The sequence below is a fragment of the Notechis scutatus genome, chromosome 2, assembly GCF_049901735.1.
Source record: "Notechis scutatus isolate UNSWTSFEM ecotype Mainland chromosome 2, rNotScu1.2, whole genome shotgun sequence".
NCBI classification, from domain to species: Eukaryota; Metazoa; Chordata; class Lepidosauria; order Squamata; family Elapidae; genus Notechis; species Notechis scutatus.
Window position 1 is genome coordinate 155280220 of NC_142010.1, and position 19756 is coordinate 155299975.

The window sequence follows — 19756 nt, forward strand, 5'->3', positions numbered from 1 at the left end:
GCTAGTTAAAAGTTTACCAAATAGTAAACAAAAAAAATTGGAAGAAAAGATGGGATTACAAATTGTAAATAAGATCAAATATTTAGGCATCTGGTTAAGAGCTAGAACATTACATCTGCGGGAGGACAACTACACCAAATTACTGAAACAGATTGAAAAGGATTTGGAAAATTGGAATAAGATGCAAATTTCATTATTAGGCAGAATAGCAACAATCAAAATGAATGTTTTACCCAAAATACTATATCTGTTTCAAACAATTCCGATATTATTGGATATTTTTTTTAAAAAAAGAATTAGATAAAACTGTGATGAAATTTATCTGGGCAAAGAAAAAAACGAAAATAAAAAATATATATATTTACAAGATAACAAAAGCAGAGGTGGATTTGGACTCCCTGCCTGGGAGATCTATTATAAAGCGGCGGCATTAGTATGGATAAAAGATTGGATCAATTTGAGGAACAATAGAATTTTAAAATTGGAGGGCCACGACTTACAATTAGGGTGGCATGCTTTTTTGTGGAACCCGAATAGCCCAAACAATCTATACTTTACTAGACATGTATTCTGAAAGCCATTAATTAAAATTTGGGCTGATATTAGAAGAAATCATTATGTCAAAATTCTGAGGTGTTTTTCAACGATGGAGGCAATGTTCCACTTAAATACGATGGATATCAGTAAAAAACTGAAGCACCATCAAATATTAGATAAAGAGGGAAGAATTAAAACAATATAGGAACTTGAAGCACTAGGGATAGTCATTGATAATTGGTCATATTACCAAGTAAAATTGAGATATAATAAAGATGTAAAGGAATATGGAATTGAGGTAAAAGATACACATTTAGACAAAATACTTTCAAGTCCTGAGACAGGGTTGATTTCTAAATTATATAATTACTTATTAGAACATGAAATGGCTGAGAGAATCATGAAAGAACCTATGTTAGCCTGGGAAAAAATTTTTGGTTACAGTATAGATCTGGATGACTGGGAAGAAATTCGGCAAAAAAATCTCGTATTAACTTAATCAGTGGCACATAAGGAGAATCTGTACAAAATGATGTATAGATGGCATCTGGCACCCTCTAGACTGGCCAAAATATTTCCGACAGCAAACCCATGCTGTTGGAAATGCAAAGGGAAATTTGGTACTTATTTTCACTTATGGTGGACCTGTCCTGAGACAAAGGTTAAAAATAATTGGTTAAAAATAAAAGAGTGGATAGAAGAAATTATAGAGTGTGGGCTGGAGTGGAAACCAGAACTGTTCCTGTTGGGAATGATTAAAGGGGATTATAACCCTAAAGTAAGATATCTGACCATCCACTTATTAACAGCGGCACGGATTTCATTAGCACAATATTGGAAGAATCCAAGTGTACCACTGATACATATTACTGTTCAAAAAATGTATGAGTGTGCCCAATTGGAGAGGCTCACACTCAAAATCAATGGGAAGGAGGACACAGATTATTTTAGGATATGGGATAAATGGTACAACTGGGTAGACTGTAAAGGGAAAACACGTAAATGAACCCAAGAAACAAATTATATTCAGCTGTCTATATGAAATGTATAAGAATAACAAAGGTGTTAAATCCTCTTTTCTTCTACATTATTACTATTAGCATTATATGTTCACTATATATTTTTATTTATTATTTAAAAAATTATGAATGTATTATTAATTAATAAATAGTTATAAACCAACGAGAAGATTAGTAGAGTATTGTGAGTTAGTGATTAATATGTGATAGTAAATGGAAATGTGAGAAGTATCAGTAATGACTATTAGGACATATCAAATTCGATATCAAATGTAAAGAGGAATGTGTTATGTATACACTATTGGTTTTGTGTTTTTAAATTTGTATGTTTTTAATTCTTGTAAATAAAGTTTAAAATCTTAAAAAAAATAAAAAATAAAAATCGTAATTGTTGGCAGCTCTAACTTGCCACCTTTAAGAAGAAGGAGCAATGTGCTTACATTATTTTCATGGCTGTCTTTTTGGCATTTTTAATGTGGTAGGACCTTAACAGTGATTGATGAAATCAAATATCAAGATATTTTGCCTGGGTTGAAGCCTGCATCCGATCGACACTGATAATTCCTGAGATTCCCCAACCCAGGTCTGTCTTGAAGGCAAAGGGTGAGTATCTCGGGCCTCTGACTACTTCAGTTTGCGCTAAGGCGTCAGGGACATCGAATCCCAGCAAGAGCAAAATCTTGGCTTCAGGATCTAGGGCAGGAAATAGATGAGCCATATGCTTCAGGTGAGGCATGCTGCTAGCTACCTCTGGTGTTGCAATGCGGCTGCAGACATCCCGTAGCCCTCCTTTGAACAAGGAGCCTCAACGTGCTACAGAAGCACACCCAGAGCCAGCGGTGAGTGTCAATTGCACAGCAGTGTGCAATGGCACACCAGCCCCTCGCATGTGTCGAACCAAAGTCTACCCAGATTTTGATGTTCAGAAGGAAGAAGTGCACTTCACGATATCGACGTGCACCACACCGAGATGCGTGGTGGGGAGGGAAGCTACTGGACTTTGTATAGAGTCATTAGATGGAAGTTCCCAGTTTCTACTGCCGCCTGTGCTGGAATGGAATGGGATACCAGATGACCGCAGCCGCATTGCAACACCAGAGGTAGCTAGCAGCATACCTCACCTGAACCATATGGCTCATCTATTTCCTGCCCTAGATCCTGAAGCCAAGATTTTGCTCTTGCTGGGATTCGATGTCCCTGACGCCTTAGCGCAAACTGAAGTAGTCAGAGGCCCGAGCTACTCACCCTTTGCCTTCAAGACAGACCTGGGTTGGGGAATCTCAGGAATTATCAGTGTCAATCGGATGCAGGCTCCAACCCAGGCAAATGCCTTAGCACCATCCATTCCAACAGCCTTCCGACACCCTTTATCACCATCGAAAACAAGGATGCCGTTCCACCCTAAACGGCCGCCAGCAACCACCAGACACTCACTAAGACGCTTTACACGGGCATATGCCTCCGCAACACCCTTTCCAACAGCTTCCCAACGCCCTTTGACACCATGGAAGCAAGAGTACTGTTCCAACCCTTAAAGGGTGCCAGAATGACCACCAGACTTTCACCATTAGCACCAAGAGTTCCTGTACACCCTAAAAGGCCGCCAGAGGTGACCAGCAGACTTGCGCCAAGAGGCTAAACTTGAAGATTGAACCTCAAGCTTTGCATGCTTTGCTTTGTTTGATGCTTTATTAAAGTTTACTGTTTCTCTTAGTTATATAGCTACCTGTTCATCTTAGTTATATAGTTATCGGCTATTCAGTTAGTATTACTGTTTCCTGCTTAGTTTATAGTTAATTTTTTCTTCTTCTCTTAATAGTGGAATTTACAATTCCAGGTGGGGAGTGTGCTGTCCAGACAGTTTAGAGTTAATGGGATTTGGATAATTAGGTAGCAATTGTGAGCTGTCCCCTTAAGGGTATGCATTATGGTAAATGTAGTTAAAGGTATCCTGGGAAATGTAGTCCATGTCACGTGACCACATCTGTAGTCCTGATTGGTCACTATAATAACCCTTGTTGGTTGGGGGAGGCTCCCTCACTCTTGCCTGTAACCACCATTTGATACCATGCTTCAATCATCATGGGGTTGAGACGTTCTTATCTTTCTACACTACAAGACGGATATGCAAAGGATTGGACATTAAGAAGAACTTCGTCGCAAATGTGAGTTATGAGGGTACCTGATGTACCATTAAAAAAGACTTTGTTTTGGATGTTTTGTGGAGTTACTCTGTCTGCTTTATACCATCCAGAGAATAAAATGCAGAACAATAATGAAATGTTCCCATGCTTGCAATCCTTGGTAAGTTTCCCTCTGAGACAGACTCTGTTGTCAATATATTTGGAGGGAGATGTATGGAGACCCCAGCAGCAAAGCACTGGTGTACTTGTGTACCATACCCTCAATTCATTGTGTATTATGCTGCAAATTATTTTTGGCCCCTAGATATAGCTATCCACTGCTGCAGAAATGCAATTAGATCTCACATAATGATTTCTTTTGCTTCTGGCTGGCAGTTCTGATCTTTATGTATCACATCAAGTTACATTATATGATTGTAGCCAGGGGTGGGATTCTACCGGTTCTGTCTGGCTTTGTAGAACCGGTAGCTCTGAAGAGCAGCAGACATAGAACTGGTTCTATGTCTGCTGCTGTTTTGGCCTGCCCGCCCGCCCGTCCGCCCGCCCAGACTGTTACCTGACCTTTATTTCATGCTTTTTCAACCTCAGCTGCTTTGTGTGAGGTTGAAAAAGCAGGAACAAAGTACTTTTTCAACCGCTGCGCACCTGCACGCAGCGCTGCTCAGCTGTCCAGGCAGCAAGCTGACAACGATTCACACGCGCAAATCGTAAATCACTGAACTGGTAGTTACACCAGTCGGATCCCACCCTTGCTTGTAGCAGAAAGAAAGTAAGAATTAAAGAACAGGCAAATGGCAATGAATTGTGGGGAAAATGAGAGGTGTTATTTCTGGGTAAAAACCATGTTAAAGGGCAGGTAATGATGGAATATGCAGACTCTGATGGGTTGACCTATATATATATATATATATATATATATATATATATATATATATATATATATATATATATATATATACTGGTTTTTATGATTGCTAAAGCATTTGGGAATTGATAAAAATGTAAAGTTGCAAAAATGATTAAAGTGCAAAATAAAGTTAGTATAAAGGCAATCATTAGGTTTTGTAACTTACTGCTAAAGCCCTTCTTTCTGCCTCTTTTCTTTATAGTTATATTAAATAAATTAATAAATGTATTAAATTTATTTTATTTTTCTTTGGGTGTTAGTTCAATCCTGTCATTTAATATATATAGTCTCTTTCAGACATATTGTACTCTTATTTTAAATTGCAACTATAAAGTTCATCTCTTACATCATAAACTACACTGGTACATCTGTATATTATACTTATACAGATAGTCCTAAATAGTTCATTTAGTGACTGTTCAAAGTTACAACAATACTGAAAAATGTGACTTATGACCATTTTTCACACTTACAACCATTGTAGCATCCCCATGGTCATGTGATCAGAATTCAGATACTTGGCAACTGACTCATATTTATGACGGTTATAGTGTCCCGGGATCATGTGATCTCCTTTTGCGACCTTCTGACAAACGAAGTCAACGGGGAAGCCAGATTCACTTAGCAACCGGGTTACTAATTTATCAACTGCAGTAACTCACTTAACAACTGTGGTAAGAAAGGTCGTAAAATGAGGCAAAACTCACTTAACAAATATCTCACTTAACAACAGAAAATTTGGACTCAATTGTGGTCGTAAGTCAAGGACTATTGTATTTCTATCTTATTGTGCCTAATGTTGTATTTTCTCTCTTAAGCTGCCAATTGGTGAAACATTTAACCAAAAGACCTGTGTGGGTATTTTTATTTATTTTATTTATATTGGAATTTGTCAAACAAAAATGAGAACAGGACTAAGAGAATAAAAATACAATGACAGGAACGATAGGCACATTAGTGCACTTATGTACACCCCCTCTACTAACCACTTAAGCATGAAGTAAGGTCCACGGAAGTCAATTTGTGACCGAAACTCTGAAAATTTGTAGCTGAATTAGGTAGGGCATTCCAGACTTTGACAACTCTATTACAGAAATCATATTTTTTACAGTCAAGTTTAGAACGGTTTACAATGAGTTTTCATTTGCCTCGCCTCTTATTGAGAATGACCTGCAGCAAATTGGATGAACTCAGTTATAGTGGTGATGAGCGGGAGACTTGAAAGAACAGGGCTTTCTGTTCAAGGTCTGCAGAACATCTTTATGGAGCCCTGGTGGTTAGAATGCAGTATTGCAGGCAAACTCTGCCCATAGTCTGGAGTTCAATCCTGATGGGACTCAAGGTTGACTCAGCCTGCCTGCCTGCCTTCCTGCCTCCTTCCTTCCTTCCTTCCTTCCTTCCTTCCTTCCTTCCTTCCTTCCTTCCTTCCTTCCTTCCTTCCTTCCTTCTTATTGTACCCTATGACTATCATTAAGTATTGTACCTTATGCTTCTTGACTCTTGACGAATGTATCTTTTATGTATACTGAGAGTATTTACACCAAGACAAATTCCTTGTGTGTCCAATCACACTTGGCCAATAAAGTATTCTATTCTATTCTATTCTATTCTATTCTATTCTATTCTATTCTATTCTATTCTATTCTATTCTATTCTATTCTATTCTTCCTTCCTAAGTTCATAAAATGAGGACCCAGATTGTTGGGGGCAATATACTGACTCTGTAAACTGCTTAGAGGGGGCTGTAAAGCACTATGGAGCAGTACTGACAGGAAGTCCATGTGGTCACTAGGAACTAAAAACGTGACGGCACATAATCAATTCTTCCACCAATAGATCACCATGGAAAGGTGCATGTAGGGGACCGTAGGGGACTGTTAGCAAAACTACAATTTAGAATAAGCTGACTTTGGCGAAGGAGAGTAGGAGCAGTTAGGGACTTTATTTACTCAAAATTAAAGGAAAAGAAAAGAATCAGTATACCAGCTTCTTAATGAAGACCACAAAATAACAATATTAACAGAGAAGAGGTCTTATTTTGAACCAAGAGGATTGATTGTCAGGCTACAAAAGTATTTGGAAATACCATTGTACTGAAACTTTGAATTAAGCTAACAATTTCCCATGCCTTCATGTGTAGCAGAGATTTAGCCTCTTAAGCAGGAAGATTACGCTTGAGAGTGGTATACCTCTCTTGCATAGCTTGAGTTTTGTTAAATTTTGCAATTTTTTAATCCTGAAAGAAATCTTCTTTTGGTAACTGTTAACAAAGAGACTTTAATAGTTTCTTTGTGTCTAATTTTAAATTCATGAATTGGAATGAAATTCCCCACTGCATGATGGTAACATAAATGCTGATACTTGGTTTCTACTATACCATCTGCTCATTTGAGAATAACTTACACAATAAGATCAAATTTAAGTTTCCCTTCTTATTCTTCCAAGTTCCTGAGAAGCTATTTAGGTCACCGACTTACTTTCTTCATGTGTCATTTGAGAATTTTCTTAATTATTTTTTCATCCTCATTTTTGCAGTCATTATCAACGTTTGCTATAGGGAGGATGGCCAGCTGCCATTAGCTGCATTTACCCCATGTGACATTGGTTCTCAACAGTACAGGCAGTCATGGACTGTACCATCTGTTGAGGGAGTTATTTTCTTTTTTGAGCAGAAACTACTTGGAACGGTTTGATTTAGACTTGTCCGCAATTGTGGGTAGGCACCAATGCATACCTATGCTATAAAGGGGTTGATGGGGAAGCATAGGTGCCAGACGGTTGCAGGTGATGGACACATATGTCCCCTGGTGTGTAGTGATACAAAAGTCTCAATCAAGCTTAAGGTAGAGAACATTAAGTCTTCCTTTGTGTTGCCATTTGTGCACTAGATGGTATAACAGACTAACATATATAGAAAATAATATTTGGAGATGGACGTTTATTGGATCCTGTTGCATTTAGCAAAACATATTACGAAGTAAGTGAAAAAGGACTGCAGTCACAGTGGACAAAGGGGCTGTAGCCCTTCCACTACAAAGAAAAAAAAATAAGGCTTTGAGGACTTGATTTTAGGAGAAAAAAAGGTGAAAATATGAGAGAAGGGCTATTTGTTTTTCATCGTATTTTGTGTTAGATCATGAAGAGAATCTGTTGCTGACCCATAAGGCTGAAGATGGGGAGTGGGTGTAATTGGCAAAATGAGGTATAGGAGGGACAAAAGAGAATGTGTAGGAGAAGAGCAGATAGAGCTGGCAGGTGGGTTTAAATGTGCCATCAGCTCAGAATCTTTATATTGTCAGAAGCGAACCAAATCCTTAAAAGCTGTGGCAAAATGGGGTACTTAACAACTGCCTTGATTATCAACAAATTTTGGGCTCTATTGTGGTCATAAGTCAAGGACTATCTGTAGTGATAAAGTATAGTTCCAGTCAAAGATGTGAAATTGGTTTCCCATTCTGGTCTGTCTTGAAGGGTTGAGAGCCATGGATGTCTTCCCACAAATGTTGAACAAATCTCACAGCCACTCTATAAGCAATCCACATCATGTTTGAACATTTCTCAGTTACACCATCAACACCTACTATTTTAAAATGTCCTCATGGCATTTTTGATTTTCTTTCTTGGACATGAACATTTAACAGATCACTTGGTTTGTTTTTGCTCTTTGAAGTATCATTCTTATACAAATCTTTAAAATGTCAATTTTCTTTCTCTTTGGTTTCATCTCAGATCATTTTGTTGCTTTAATCTTTAATTCCATTCACTCTGCAAGAATTCTATTTTTAACACAATTGCCTTGTATTTACTCTGCCTCTTTTAATCATTTCATGTTCTCTTTGGCTCCATACTTTGTAGGTTTATTTTTGCTTCCTGCTCACAATATACAGTATATTTTATCATCATTTTTGTAGCAATCATTCTGTAACACTGTCTGCTTTTCCCCACTCATCTTGGTCTCTCTCGTTTCATCCTTCCATCAAGTTTCCTTTTTATCCTTCCAGTTGGGGTAACTCTACACACTTCCATAGCACTCTCTAATGTAATTCTTTTAATTCTGTACAAAGCCAGTAATCACATCATCATCTTTCTGTATGTCCACTTGCCATTCATTCTGTTGGGAGATGAATCAATCTAATAGCTTTTTTTAAAAAACCGTCTTTTTCTTCCTGCAGTATTCTACTTTTACTTCAGCCTCTTTCACTTCTTGATTTGTTTTATTTTGCACATTTACATGGCAGTCCATCTCATAATAAAGAATTCTGGGCAACTTATAAGCAGAATAAAAAATAAACCCATCTAATTAAATTAACAATTAAAACCATATAATAATATGAAAAATAAACATAAATAAGGGCAAAAATAAAACAGAAAAAGAACCCCAAGACAGCAAGAGAACTATCATAGAACCATTTTGTAAGCTCCCTATGGAGTTCCAGAGGACATGGACCATAGCATAAAAGGTATGTCTCCTACTTAGCAAATAGGACCCGCAGCATACCTTGTCCCTCATATAATCTGGCCCATAACAGGTAGGATTTTAAAGGTCAAAACTAGAGCCTTGAACTGCACCTGGAAGTAAACTGGCAGCCAATGTAGCTTGCAGGGCAAAGTGTAATGTGTGCCATCCTAAAGTCACACATAGCTGTCAGTGCAGTCACGTTCTGCTCCAGCTGAAGGTTACAGATAATGTTCCATGTAGAGCATGTTACAGTATTCCATTCTGGAGATGACCAGAGCAGCAGTGACATGGAGTAGAGGCTCATGGTCCAGGAAGAGGTACATGGAACCTGGCACGGAACACACAATTGTGCAAAAGCCCTCCGGCCATGATTGCCACCTACTCCTCGAGTAGGAGCCTAGAGTCTAGAAAGACTGCAAGGCTGCACACTGAATCAAACCCCACAGTCTCCAGCCATCAGTTGACCAGGGATGGAGATATATGGCTGGACATCCTCAGCATTCTGATGATACCTCAGCCCATGAGATGAATGATCTCAGCATCGAGCAGGAGTGGAGAGTACCAAACCCTGTGAAAATTCCACATAATAGGGGTCAAGGGAGGGAGATATATCACTCCAAATTAACACCAGCTGGTAGCCCTGTAGCTTGGAAGTGATACTCTGTCATAATACTCTGTCGCACACCCCCACTTTCCTTTTCTCCCATGTGTATTTTTCCCAAGATGTACGCTGTCAGATGTCTCACATTTATAATTTTTATTGCCTGTGTGTTCTTCATGTTCTTCACTAATCCTGTCTTTCATCATAAACACCCAGACATTCATACTTTGAATTTATATTCATCCTTTACCTTACAGTACGTTTGAAAACACTAAACTTAAAATATACGTTCAAAACATATATTTTTTTCTAAACAGATACATATTAAAGCATCACCCTCTCTTTTATTTTTGTCCGTGAGTCAATTTTTCTATATTCTGTAATCTTATTTCCTTCCAATCCATTCATGTCACTTAGCAGAATAATTATTTTCCCTGGATCATCTTCATTCAGAATGTTCAGAAATTTTTCCAAGCTAATTTTTGGGGTTTTTTAATTTCTATTGGACAACACCCTCTCTCCCTCTCCCCCTGCCTGTCTACCTACCTCTATCAAATTTAGAGACTGCCCATGTCACTCATGGAGTGATTCTGAAAGATATACAGTATATAACAAGGATAACATACATCTTAACTGCGTGAGGATCTCTGTTTTCATATGCATCTAGAGAACATCATCAATACTGTTTGTTCCATGGCTTTGCTCATTTATGAGTGAACAGCTTCAGGCCAGTAATGGGAAGAGACATTTACCAGTCGATTACTCCATTGTGGAGTGTTTCAAGTTTATTTTCCCCTCTCTCCCTTGTTTATCATTGATGTGAAGCTGCTGAGAGCGATCATCCATCTGTGCCGAGAATACTCATATTTACCACCCTAGGCTAGGCTGCACCCAGTGGTTCAGGAGAAGACTTAACCCAGTGTCTGGAGGCTGTAAGAAATAGAAGGGGGAAAAACAATTGAAATTGAACCTTGAGAAAATGAAATTATTATTTGTCTAGAAAACATTGGCCTTTATAACTACTCCAGGAGTGATGGGAGTCAATGAAGAAGCAGGTCCATTATCTGGGGGATATTATACTCTCACCAAAAATGCTGGATAGTCCATTGTGGGAGAGTGAGACTTTGCCCTGAGTGGGTGGTGGTGCACCAGTTTTATTCTTTCCTAGAAAAGGAGACATTACTAGTGATTCATGCCCTTGTTACCTCCTAGTTAGATTATTATGGAGCACCTTGCATGAATTGTTTTTGAAGGCTATTTACGAGCTACCATTGGTCCCAAGCCATTACTTGCATGTAGCACTCTCAGGATCTGGAATGGTTCCCAAATACAGACTTCAAGTAGAATTCGCAACGTTGGTTTTTACACTTAGAGCTTGGTACCTGCTAGACCTTGTGCTTGAATTGGATTCTGCCTAGCTAGACCACACATGCCACAAAGGGATACTGAAGTTCTTTTCCAATATGAGATTTGGGAGAGAAAAGGCAATTTTATATAGTACCACCTACTTATCTGATCAGTCCCATGCCAGAAATCCTGAGTTACTATTGTTCCTGCCCTTTAGGAAGGCTGTAAAAGTGATATTATATGGAACAACTTTTGGCAAAAATCTGGTCTTGTGATGCTTACTTCATATCTTAACATATGGGATTGAATCACAGGCCTTTGTTTTGATGTGACTTCATTACGATGACTATCTGTATTATTGTATACCACTACTGCACATATTTTTATGGAGTGTGGCAGTATGAAAGGAAGAAATTTGGTTCAGCTGTATTGTGCTAACATGTTCACGTATCACCCTAGCTATGATATGGTTATGTTAAAAACCAAAAACCAAAGTTGAATATATTCACATAAGTAAATTTATTGCTCTGCGTGCATCCACAAGCCATCACAAGATGGGTCTTCCAGAAGCCCAGAATATTAACAATGAAAACCAGTTGTTTGTTTTCTAAGTCTTCTGTTGCTCTTCTGCCTTGCAGGCCTCAGGAAGTGGCATTTCCTGCATTCAGTCCCCTGCCTACTCAGGAGTTCTGCAGCTGTCATGGCTGCTAGCTGGTGAACTGGGAAAACTTCAAAAGAAAGGAATACTAAGTCCAGCAAGTTGGAAGAGGGCATGAAAAAAAGTCGCAGTGTTCTTGCTGTGACTGCAGATGAGGTGAGCAGAGCACTTTTTATGGCTGTATCTCAATTGGTCTTGGGGTGGTTGTTTGCTAAATTGCTTCCTTTTGGGATAAAAGTTTGCCCTATTTGGGGCAGGGAGTGGGGGGGAAAGCTCATGGTTTTTATCTTACTGACAGCAAGACAAATGGAGATATGAGGTGTCTTATTATCTGCTTATCTGTTTATTGTCACTCTATTCATTTGGAAAAACAGACTGTTTTTTTTAAAGGACAATAATTGGGAAGACAGATGACATAATCTAGGCTGTTGAAAGCTAGATAGCCTGCAGAGCAATCTTGTTAAAAGATTAACAAGATTAAGATGCAGCAAAGATATTTTTCCCTTCGAAATGTATCTTCAATTGTGAAGAAAGAACTGCAAGGGATACAAGGATGATACGGGCTTATCTACAGCATGCAAAAAAGAATAAAACACCTCAAAATGAGAGCATCTCTGTTTGAGAATGATCATTCACTTATATATTCATTTACAAGTAAAAAAAGAAATCCCAATTCCATTTAAAAACATTTGAACACAATTCCTTTTGTTTTCCTTCAAAAATTCCCCAAAAGTTTTTTTGTTTTGCCGACACTATTTTTTTTATCATGCAAATAAATCAAAATGAACAGGGCAGCTTTTTTCTGACAGGTACCCTGGAGAAATTACTGGAGTAACCATTTAAACAGATAACAGTCATAAAATAGTTATCTGTAGTACTTTTCAACTTTTTCTTTCTACTTGTCTTCTAATGTTGCGAGTGAGTATTTCAGATCATACATATTGGTGGCCCGCCAGCGGCCAGCAGAACTGGCAGCAGATTTGGACAGTGAGCAGGTTGGGGAGGAACATGGGCCAGTCCTGGAGTCTGGGGAAGACTCTGACGAGTGCTCTGTGTCGGAGACAGAGATGGGGCCAGGCCCGTCTGACAGTTATCAACTGCCTTCAGAGTTGGACATCAGTGAGGCAGAAGAACAGCTGGAGCCTATTCCCAATGTGAGCATGCGCAGAGCTGCCAGAAGAAGGGAATAGCTAAGGAACAAGGGTTGACTTGGGAGTAAAGCCACAGGTGGATGGTGAATGGCCCCTCCCATAGGGAATAAAAGAGGAGCAAAAGGAGAGTGAGGTTTTGCAGGAGACAATTAGTTCATTTGGGTAAAGATCTGTTCTTGCATTCTTGCCAAGTATTGTCTGCTACAGTGTGGCATCTGAAAGATATCGGCCTAGCTCCTCTCCAAGCCTGATAAAGGTCTGTAATTGTGAAATATCTTGAAAGATTGTTGAGCGGGACTTTGCTGGAGAGGAATTCACTGTAAACTAAATAAAAGGGGTTGATCAGGACGAGGAGTCGGCTTCGTGCTGTTGGGAAAGCCTAGGTCAAAACAATAGAATCAATGGGCTGGAAGGGACCTCCAAGGTCTTCTAGTCCAACCCCCTGCTCAAGGCAAGAGATTTTACACCATCCTGGACGAATGGTTGTCCAGTCTATTGTTGAAAACTTCCACAACTTCAAGAGGTTCCCTTTATTCCATTGATTAATTGTTCTCATTGTCAGAAAATTTCTCCTTCTAGATTGGATTTCTCTTTAGCAAGCTCCCCCTCCCCACTATTTCTTGTCCTGCCTTCTGGTGTCCTAGAGAAGAAATCATTCCTCTCTTTCTTTTGTGACAGCCCCTCAAATACTGGAAGACAATTATCAAGCCCCCCCCCCCAATTTCTTCTGTTTGATAGGCTAGACCAGTGATGGTTAACCTTTTCGGCACCAATTGCGTGTGCGCACGCATCCCCAAAATGCAATGTGCACGCGCCCTGCACGTGCGCCCCGCCCCGAAGAGACCCGAAGACCAGGTGGCTGGCAGGAGGAGCGTGTGTGCATGCGCGGCGGAGCCGAGCTGGGCGATGGCTCTCATGCCCAGAGAGAGAGAGGGCTCTGTGTGCCATCATGTTTGCCATCTTGGGGCTAGACATACCTAACTCCCTCAACTGTTAATCAGACAATTTAGCCTCCAGACCTTTTATCATCTTCATTGCCCTTCTTTGCACACTTTCCAGGATCTCAACATCTTTTTGTGTATCATGGTGACCAGAACTGGATGCAGTATTCCAAGTGTGGCCTCACCGGCACAGTGTAAAGCAATCCTATTATGCCTTGTTGTCTTGGTGCTATCTCTCTGTTGATGCACACTAGGACTGCGTTGGCTTTTTTGGCAGTTGCAGCATTGCTGACTCATTCTGAAGTGGTGTGCCATTAGAACACATAGATGATTAGCAACATGTAGAGAAGCTGCCTATTACCTTTCTATCTTTCTGTTCCCAGCATACACAGACAAATCTTGTACATAATTTGTCTGTACATAATATCTTGTACATAATTTGGCGTGCATAAGCGCACAGGGGGCGTGCATAAGCGCACCAACGTGCCTACCGTCCCTGTCCTATTGTTTCTCTTATTCTTCTTTTATTTTTCTTATATGTACCCATTTCATGTATTCACAACTATGTATACATTTATACTTATTATCTTGTAAACAATTGGCAAATCAAATAAATAAATAAAAATAAATAAATAAATAAAATAAATACATAGCTAGCCACTAAGCCTGCCCGACAATAGAGACACTGTCTTACCCTTAAAAAAAAGGGAGACAACTCCAAAGGTCTGTGTCAAATAGCAAAGCTGCCATGAAGGTTGGAAAAGCAACTATCATTTCATCACTAACGTAATTGCCCAGTTTTGGACATGTGCTGTCTGTAGAAATTATCTGATAATCTTAGCCAATCTTGTGAAAATTAAGCAGGATCTGATTAGTTTTTGGAAGAAAAATTATCAGATAATCCCAGCGCTCTAGACTAGATTACATTTGAAGTCAGAAACAAAAACTAAAAAGAAGAAGAAGAAGAAGGCAGTGGCGAACCACGGCTGTATTTGCGCCAAGGAAACAACGTCATCGGACATCCAGCTCACCCAAAGGAAGTATTTTCCAATTCTGCTAATAAGTATATTTGCGCATATGAGAAATTTGGCTTGGATTTCCTCAGGGGAAACCTGATCAAAACCCTGAACTGCAGTTTTTGTCAAGATTTTGCTCAACCACTTATACTTACAGTATAGTTTTCTTTTCCAAGGTATCGGGCAATAGTAAAGCATTTTTTTTAATTATAAGCAAAGAAAAGGAGATGGTACAACACCGCCCTCTGTTGGACATTACATTTCAGAGACCGCTATATATATTTTTTTTGTTGTTGTTTTTTGTTCCTGCCCTACTCTTGTTCTGTGTCCAGAAATGATGTCTCCTGGGCTTCTTCATCTCAGGGAAGAGGCACCCATCGCTGACTTACGAAATGTCGCTGACTTACAGCTAAAATTATTCCATAAACAGATAAACAATTGTCTGTAGCTGGCTAATACTAAATGTGAAACCATAATGTAGTTTGTTTGTTTTGTTTGGCTTCTCAGTTTGAGGTGTGAATCCAGCAATTGTCTTATATAAACAAGAACCTATAGGTTATTCTGCAAATAATAAGTCAGCCATGATTTAAATGAACTGTTATTTATGCCATACATTATTTATGTATCATATTTAGATCCTGCCACAATCATATACAGGCTTACAATAAGAAAGAACATAAAAATATATAAGAAAATACAGAAAAATGCAGTAAAACCAAACATTCCTCTTGTTATAACCCCCCTAATTGTCTGGAAGAGCTCTGTTTTCATCTTTTTCCAGAAACTGATAACATTGGCAAATATACTGTACATTATACTGACAAATATACTTATAATATACTGACAAATATACTGTACCTCCAATAGAGCATCACTCCAGAGGGCTAGCCCCACCACAGGAAAACAACATTTTTAGATCATTTATGCAGCCAGTATATTACTGCTATCTCCAGCTGTTACTTTGCTTCTAGGGTTTTAAGACAGTTCTCCAGCTCTACTGAGAGTATTAAAAACCGAAGCTAGAATGAAAAATATATGCCTAGCTAGCCCCTGAATAAGGTTATTCCCAAGTTGGTACTCTCTCTGGGATGGTATGAAGCGGGCGCTGCCGCTTCTAAAATGGTGCCTACTTCATTTGAAAGAAGCCATAATGATGATGATATTATCTATTCAATCGTCTCTTGGCGGTTTTCTATTCCTTGTGCTTGCATAATGTTGAATTTCAATATTGCATGTTTAACTCCTATCATTTCATCTCCTGTTAGTGAGAACTAGAACTAGTTCAGTATGGCTGACCTAGTTGTCTACTGGGTTTGTCAAGAATCTATTTGATCTCCCACTTAATTCAATGTTTGTCTCTGAGTTGTAACAGATTAACAGAGTTGGAAGGGACCTTGTAGATCAGGCCTGTCAAACTGGCGGCCCATGGGCTGGATACAGCCTGTGTAGGCAACGCCCACCCTGGCTCAGCAAAGGCAAAATACATCTCAACACATCACAATACGGCCCTCGATGCAATCAGGTTTGATACCCCTGTTGTAGGTCACCTAGTCCAACCCCCTGCCTAAGCAGGACACCCTACACCATTTCTGACAGATGGGAGTCCAATCTCTTCTTGAAAGCCTCCAGTGATGAAGCTCCCACAACTTCCAAGGGCAAGCTGTTTCATTGGTTGATTGTTCTCACTGTGAAAACAAGGAAAATTTCTCCTTGTTTCCAGGTTGAATCTCTCCTTGTTCAGTTTCCATCCATTATTCCTTGTCTGGCCTTTAGGTGCTTTGGAAAATAGTGTTAGCGTTCCAGAAAACCTCCACTCCAACAAATAACTCTGAGACAGACATCTTTTCAAAAGTTCTTTTTTTATTTGGATAATAAACTGGCACAACTAGGGAATCCCGAATCTGAAAGTTCTGGGCTTCCTTGCAATAAGTAAAAACTGCAAATCTAACCCCTGCACCCATCATCACATCACATGCAGGTGTTACTACCGGTTCGGTGACTATGTTTATGCTGTGCGCACGTGTAGAAAACCTTAAGCTATGCCACCCGGACAGCTGAAAAGCGCTGCGTGCAGGTGCACAGTGTTCGAAAAGCCTCTTTTTCCTTGCTTTTTCAACCGCAGCTGTGCCGCGCAAAGCAGCTGAGGTTGAAAAAGCAGGAAATAAAGGACAGGTAAGAGCCCAGGCGGGCGGGTGGGCCAAACAACAGCAAACACAGAACCGGTTCAGTGTCTGCTGCTCTTCAGAGCTATCGGTTCTATAGACCCAGGCAGAACTGGTAGCATCTCACCCCTGACATGCCCCAATCCGTCCCAACTTGAGACTTCCCCTCACTTATGCACAAACTAATGTGACCTTGAATTAAAAAAAGAATGTTTCTTATGTCTAATTACATACACTCCAAGAAAATTCCCCCCTCCCATTTTCCCAGGCTCAAAATGTGGCAGTGTGGGAGCATCTGGTCTCAGTATGTCTTCCAAAGCTGACAAATAGTTTGACCCCCTCCTCTCTGTGGCAGCCCCTCAAATATTGGAAGACTGCCATCATGTCTCCCCTAGTCCTTCTCTTCACTAGACTAGCCATGCCCAGTTCCTGCAATCATTCATTGTATGTTTTAGCCTCCAGGCCCCTAATCATCCCGGTTGTTCTTCTCTGTACTCTTTCTAGAGTCTCAACATCTTTTTTATAGTGTGGTGACCAAAACTGGATGCCTTTACCTACTGTGCTTTGCTTCCTACATACCTTAGTTAATTGATTAGCAAAATGTTCATCTATTTCCTCTGGTAGGTTTGGTAGCTTGTAGTATACACCTATAGCAATGTCATTCTTTTTTCCTTTCATATTGACCATATGCATTAAAGATGGTTTCCATTACTGTTCTGCTGTATTTCTCTGGAGAATAAAATGTATATTAATGAATTAAGAAAAAAAGGATAATATTAAAATAAATGATCCAGCCACAAAGACCAGAATGGGTCAGAAGTGTACATTGACATCATCAGCTCTCTCTTGGCTTGTCACAGTGGATCACGCCCTGGATAGTAGTCTCATTTTAACCACAAACAAATGGCCCACCATCATTCACCCACCCACCATATCCCACTGCATATCAATCATCCTTTGTCTAGAGCAACAGAACTGCCTGGGCAGCTTCTCCAAAATCAGCTGTGCTAATAAATAGCAGATGGAGAGCAGCCTACATTCTCTTTTCTGTTTTTCTCTTGCTTGTAGCTCTTTGACTCTGTGTGCATTTGTCTGGTGAGGGAGAATGATCGCACCCGTTACAGCTGCTAATTCCATTAAGCCAAGGTGGGTGGGCATTAATAAGGCATTAATAGCCTTCTCCTGTGGGATGTCAAGGCAGAATCTGTGTTCTTCCCATCGGGAGATTAGAAGGCCCTCCTGATAGTTTAAGAAGGGCTTTGTGGGAGACCTCAGTAATAACACTCATTCATTTCCTATGCATCTTTACAAGTCTCCAACTTTTATAATTGTATTACATTTATTCCCTGTGGAGACTAGAGGTGTCAGGGTAGCATCTTTTACTGCATCAGCTTACTAATAAATGATGGAGAGGGGGAAGAAACCAACAGCTTCAAATTGAAGAAAGAACTGTGTATTTTTTCTGGAATAGGAGGCGATATGCCCCATTTTAGTGGCTTGGAAATGAAAATGAAAGGGTTTAATCATATGTTGCTTGTGTGTATTTAAAGGTAGATAGTTGGCCCTTTGGGAATACTTATAGAAGTAAGACAGGCCTTGAATTAGACCAAGCAAGGGATTTTTTTACAGCCTAATTGCAATGTTTGGTATGTTCAGTCAGCACATGCAACTTGTATAGGTGAGCAAACAATTGATGGAATGACACATTCATGGTAATGTTTGGATTTTGCACATATAGAAAAGATTACAGTTTGTGCTATGATGGGGTAAGCTGATTGAATGTAACTGAATTTGCTTTTTTCATAGAAACACCTAACTTTTGTAACCTGCACTTTGTGCATAGTAATGTTTACGCCATTAAAATGTATTGTATTTTAAAGTAAAACAGAGTAATTGTTTTTGCATCTACAGATGACAATAACACAGCTCTGCTGGATCTATGTCTCATAGCAGGGTCCAAATCTAAGGTGACATGCATAGACTGACACTATAAAATAGCATTCCCTCCCCCACCAAATAATATTGTATTTAAGATGTTCCCATGAAAGATAAAATAAACAGAAAAAGGACTCAGAAGGATAAACAGCCTTATAATGTCCATCTTCCCATGCTTCAACTAACCGAATTTTTACACACACACATGATCATTTGACATACATGTGTATAGCATATGTCACGTGAGGTCTGCTCTGGAAGAGAGGGACAGATCAGTGTACTGATGAAGTTATCTAGTTGGGTGATGAAACATCTGCAAGCTAACCACCAAGCTCAGAGAGCACCAAAGATCCCACAGTTCAACCCTGAGCGGCGGATATTCTTTTCTATTACCTGGAGATTGAGGCAAGAGTTGCAAGATGCTGCCCAAAGTTGCTTTGAAAAGTGAGATGGGTGGCATATAAATTTAACATATAAATAAAAGAGGAAAACATAAATAAATAGAGTAGGGAGCAAGGTTAATCTTCAAAAGCACATCTTTCTGTGATGGTATTTATAGCCACTTGTACTCCCGTCCTTTGCCTTGTTTGTAACAGCTTCTGTAAGATAGAAGGATCTATCTCAATCAGAAGTAAGCCAAGAAAAGCTTTCACATATTCTTTTGGATCTTTTCTCTGATTATTATGTCTATCCATGCTGAGAAAAAAGAAAAATGAATGGATGTAGAGCTCCAGATGGCAAAAGTGGGTTAAAAGTTACAAGTTAAAAGGCAATTCAAAATCCTTCAGGAAAATGGATTTACTTAGCAAAAGTATTTGCTAAGGTATTTAATTTTCAACCATTTGCTGCAATATATAAACCATAGGGGCTAATTCAACT

At 39.4% G+C, this 19756-nt stretch overlaps 1 protein-coding gene across 1 annotated transcript in view; it reads left to right on the forward strand.

Moving 5' to 3' along the window:
- Window positions 1-19756, forward strand: part of PDE4A (phosphodiesterase 4A) — a 498332-nt gene that overhangs the window by 59881 nt on the left and 418695 nt on the right. Inside the window, exon 2 of the mRNA XM_087956926.1 lies at window positions 11653-11828. Coding sequence (XP_087813052.1) covers window positions 11787-11828 — 42 coding nt within the window. The 5' untranslated portion in view covers window positions 11653-11786. The remainder of the gene's footprint in view (window positions 1-11652; window positions 11829-19756) is intronic.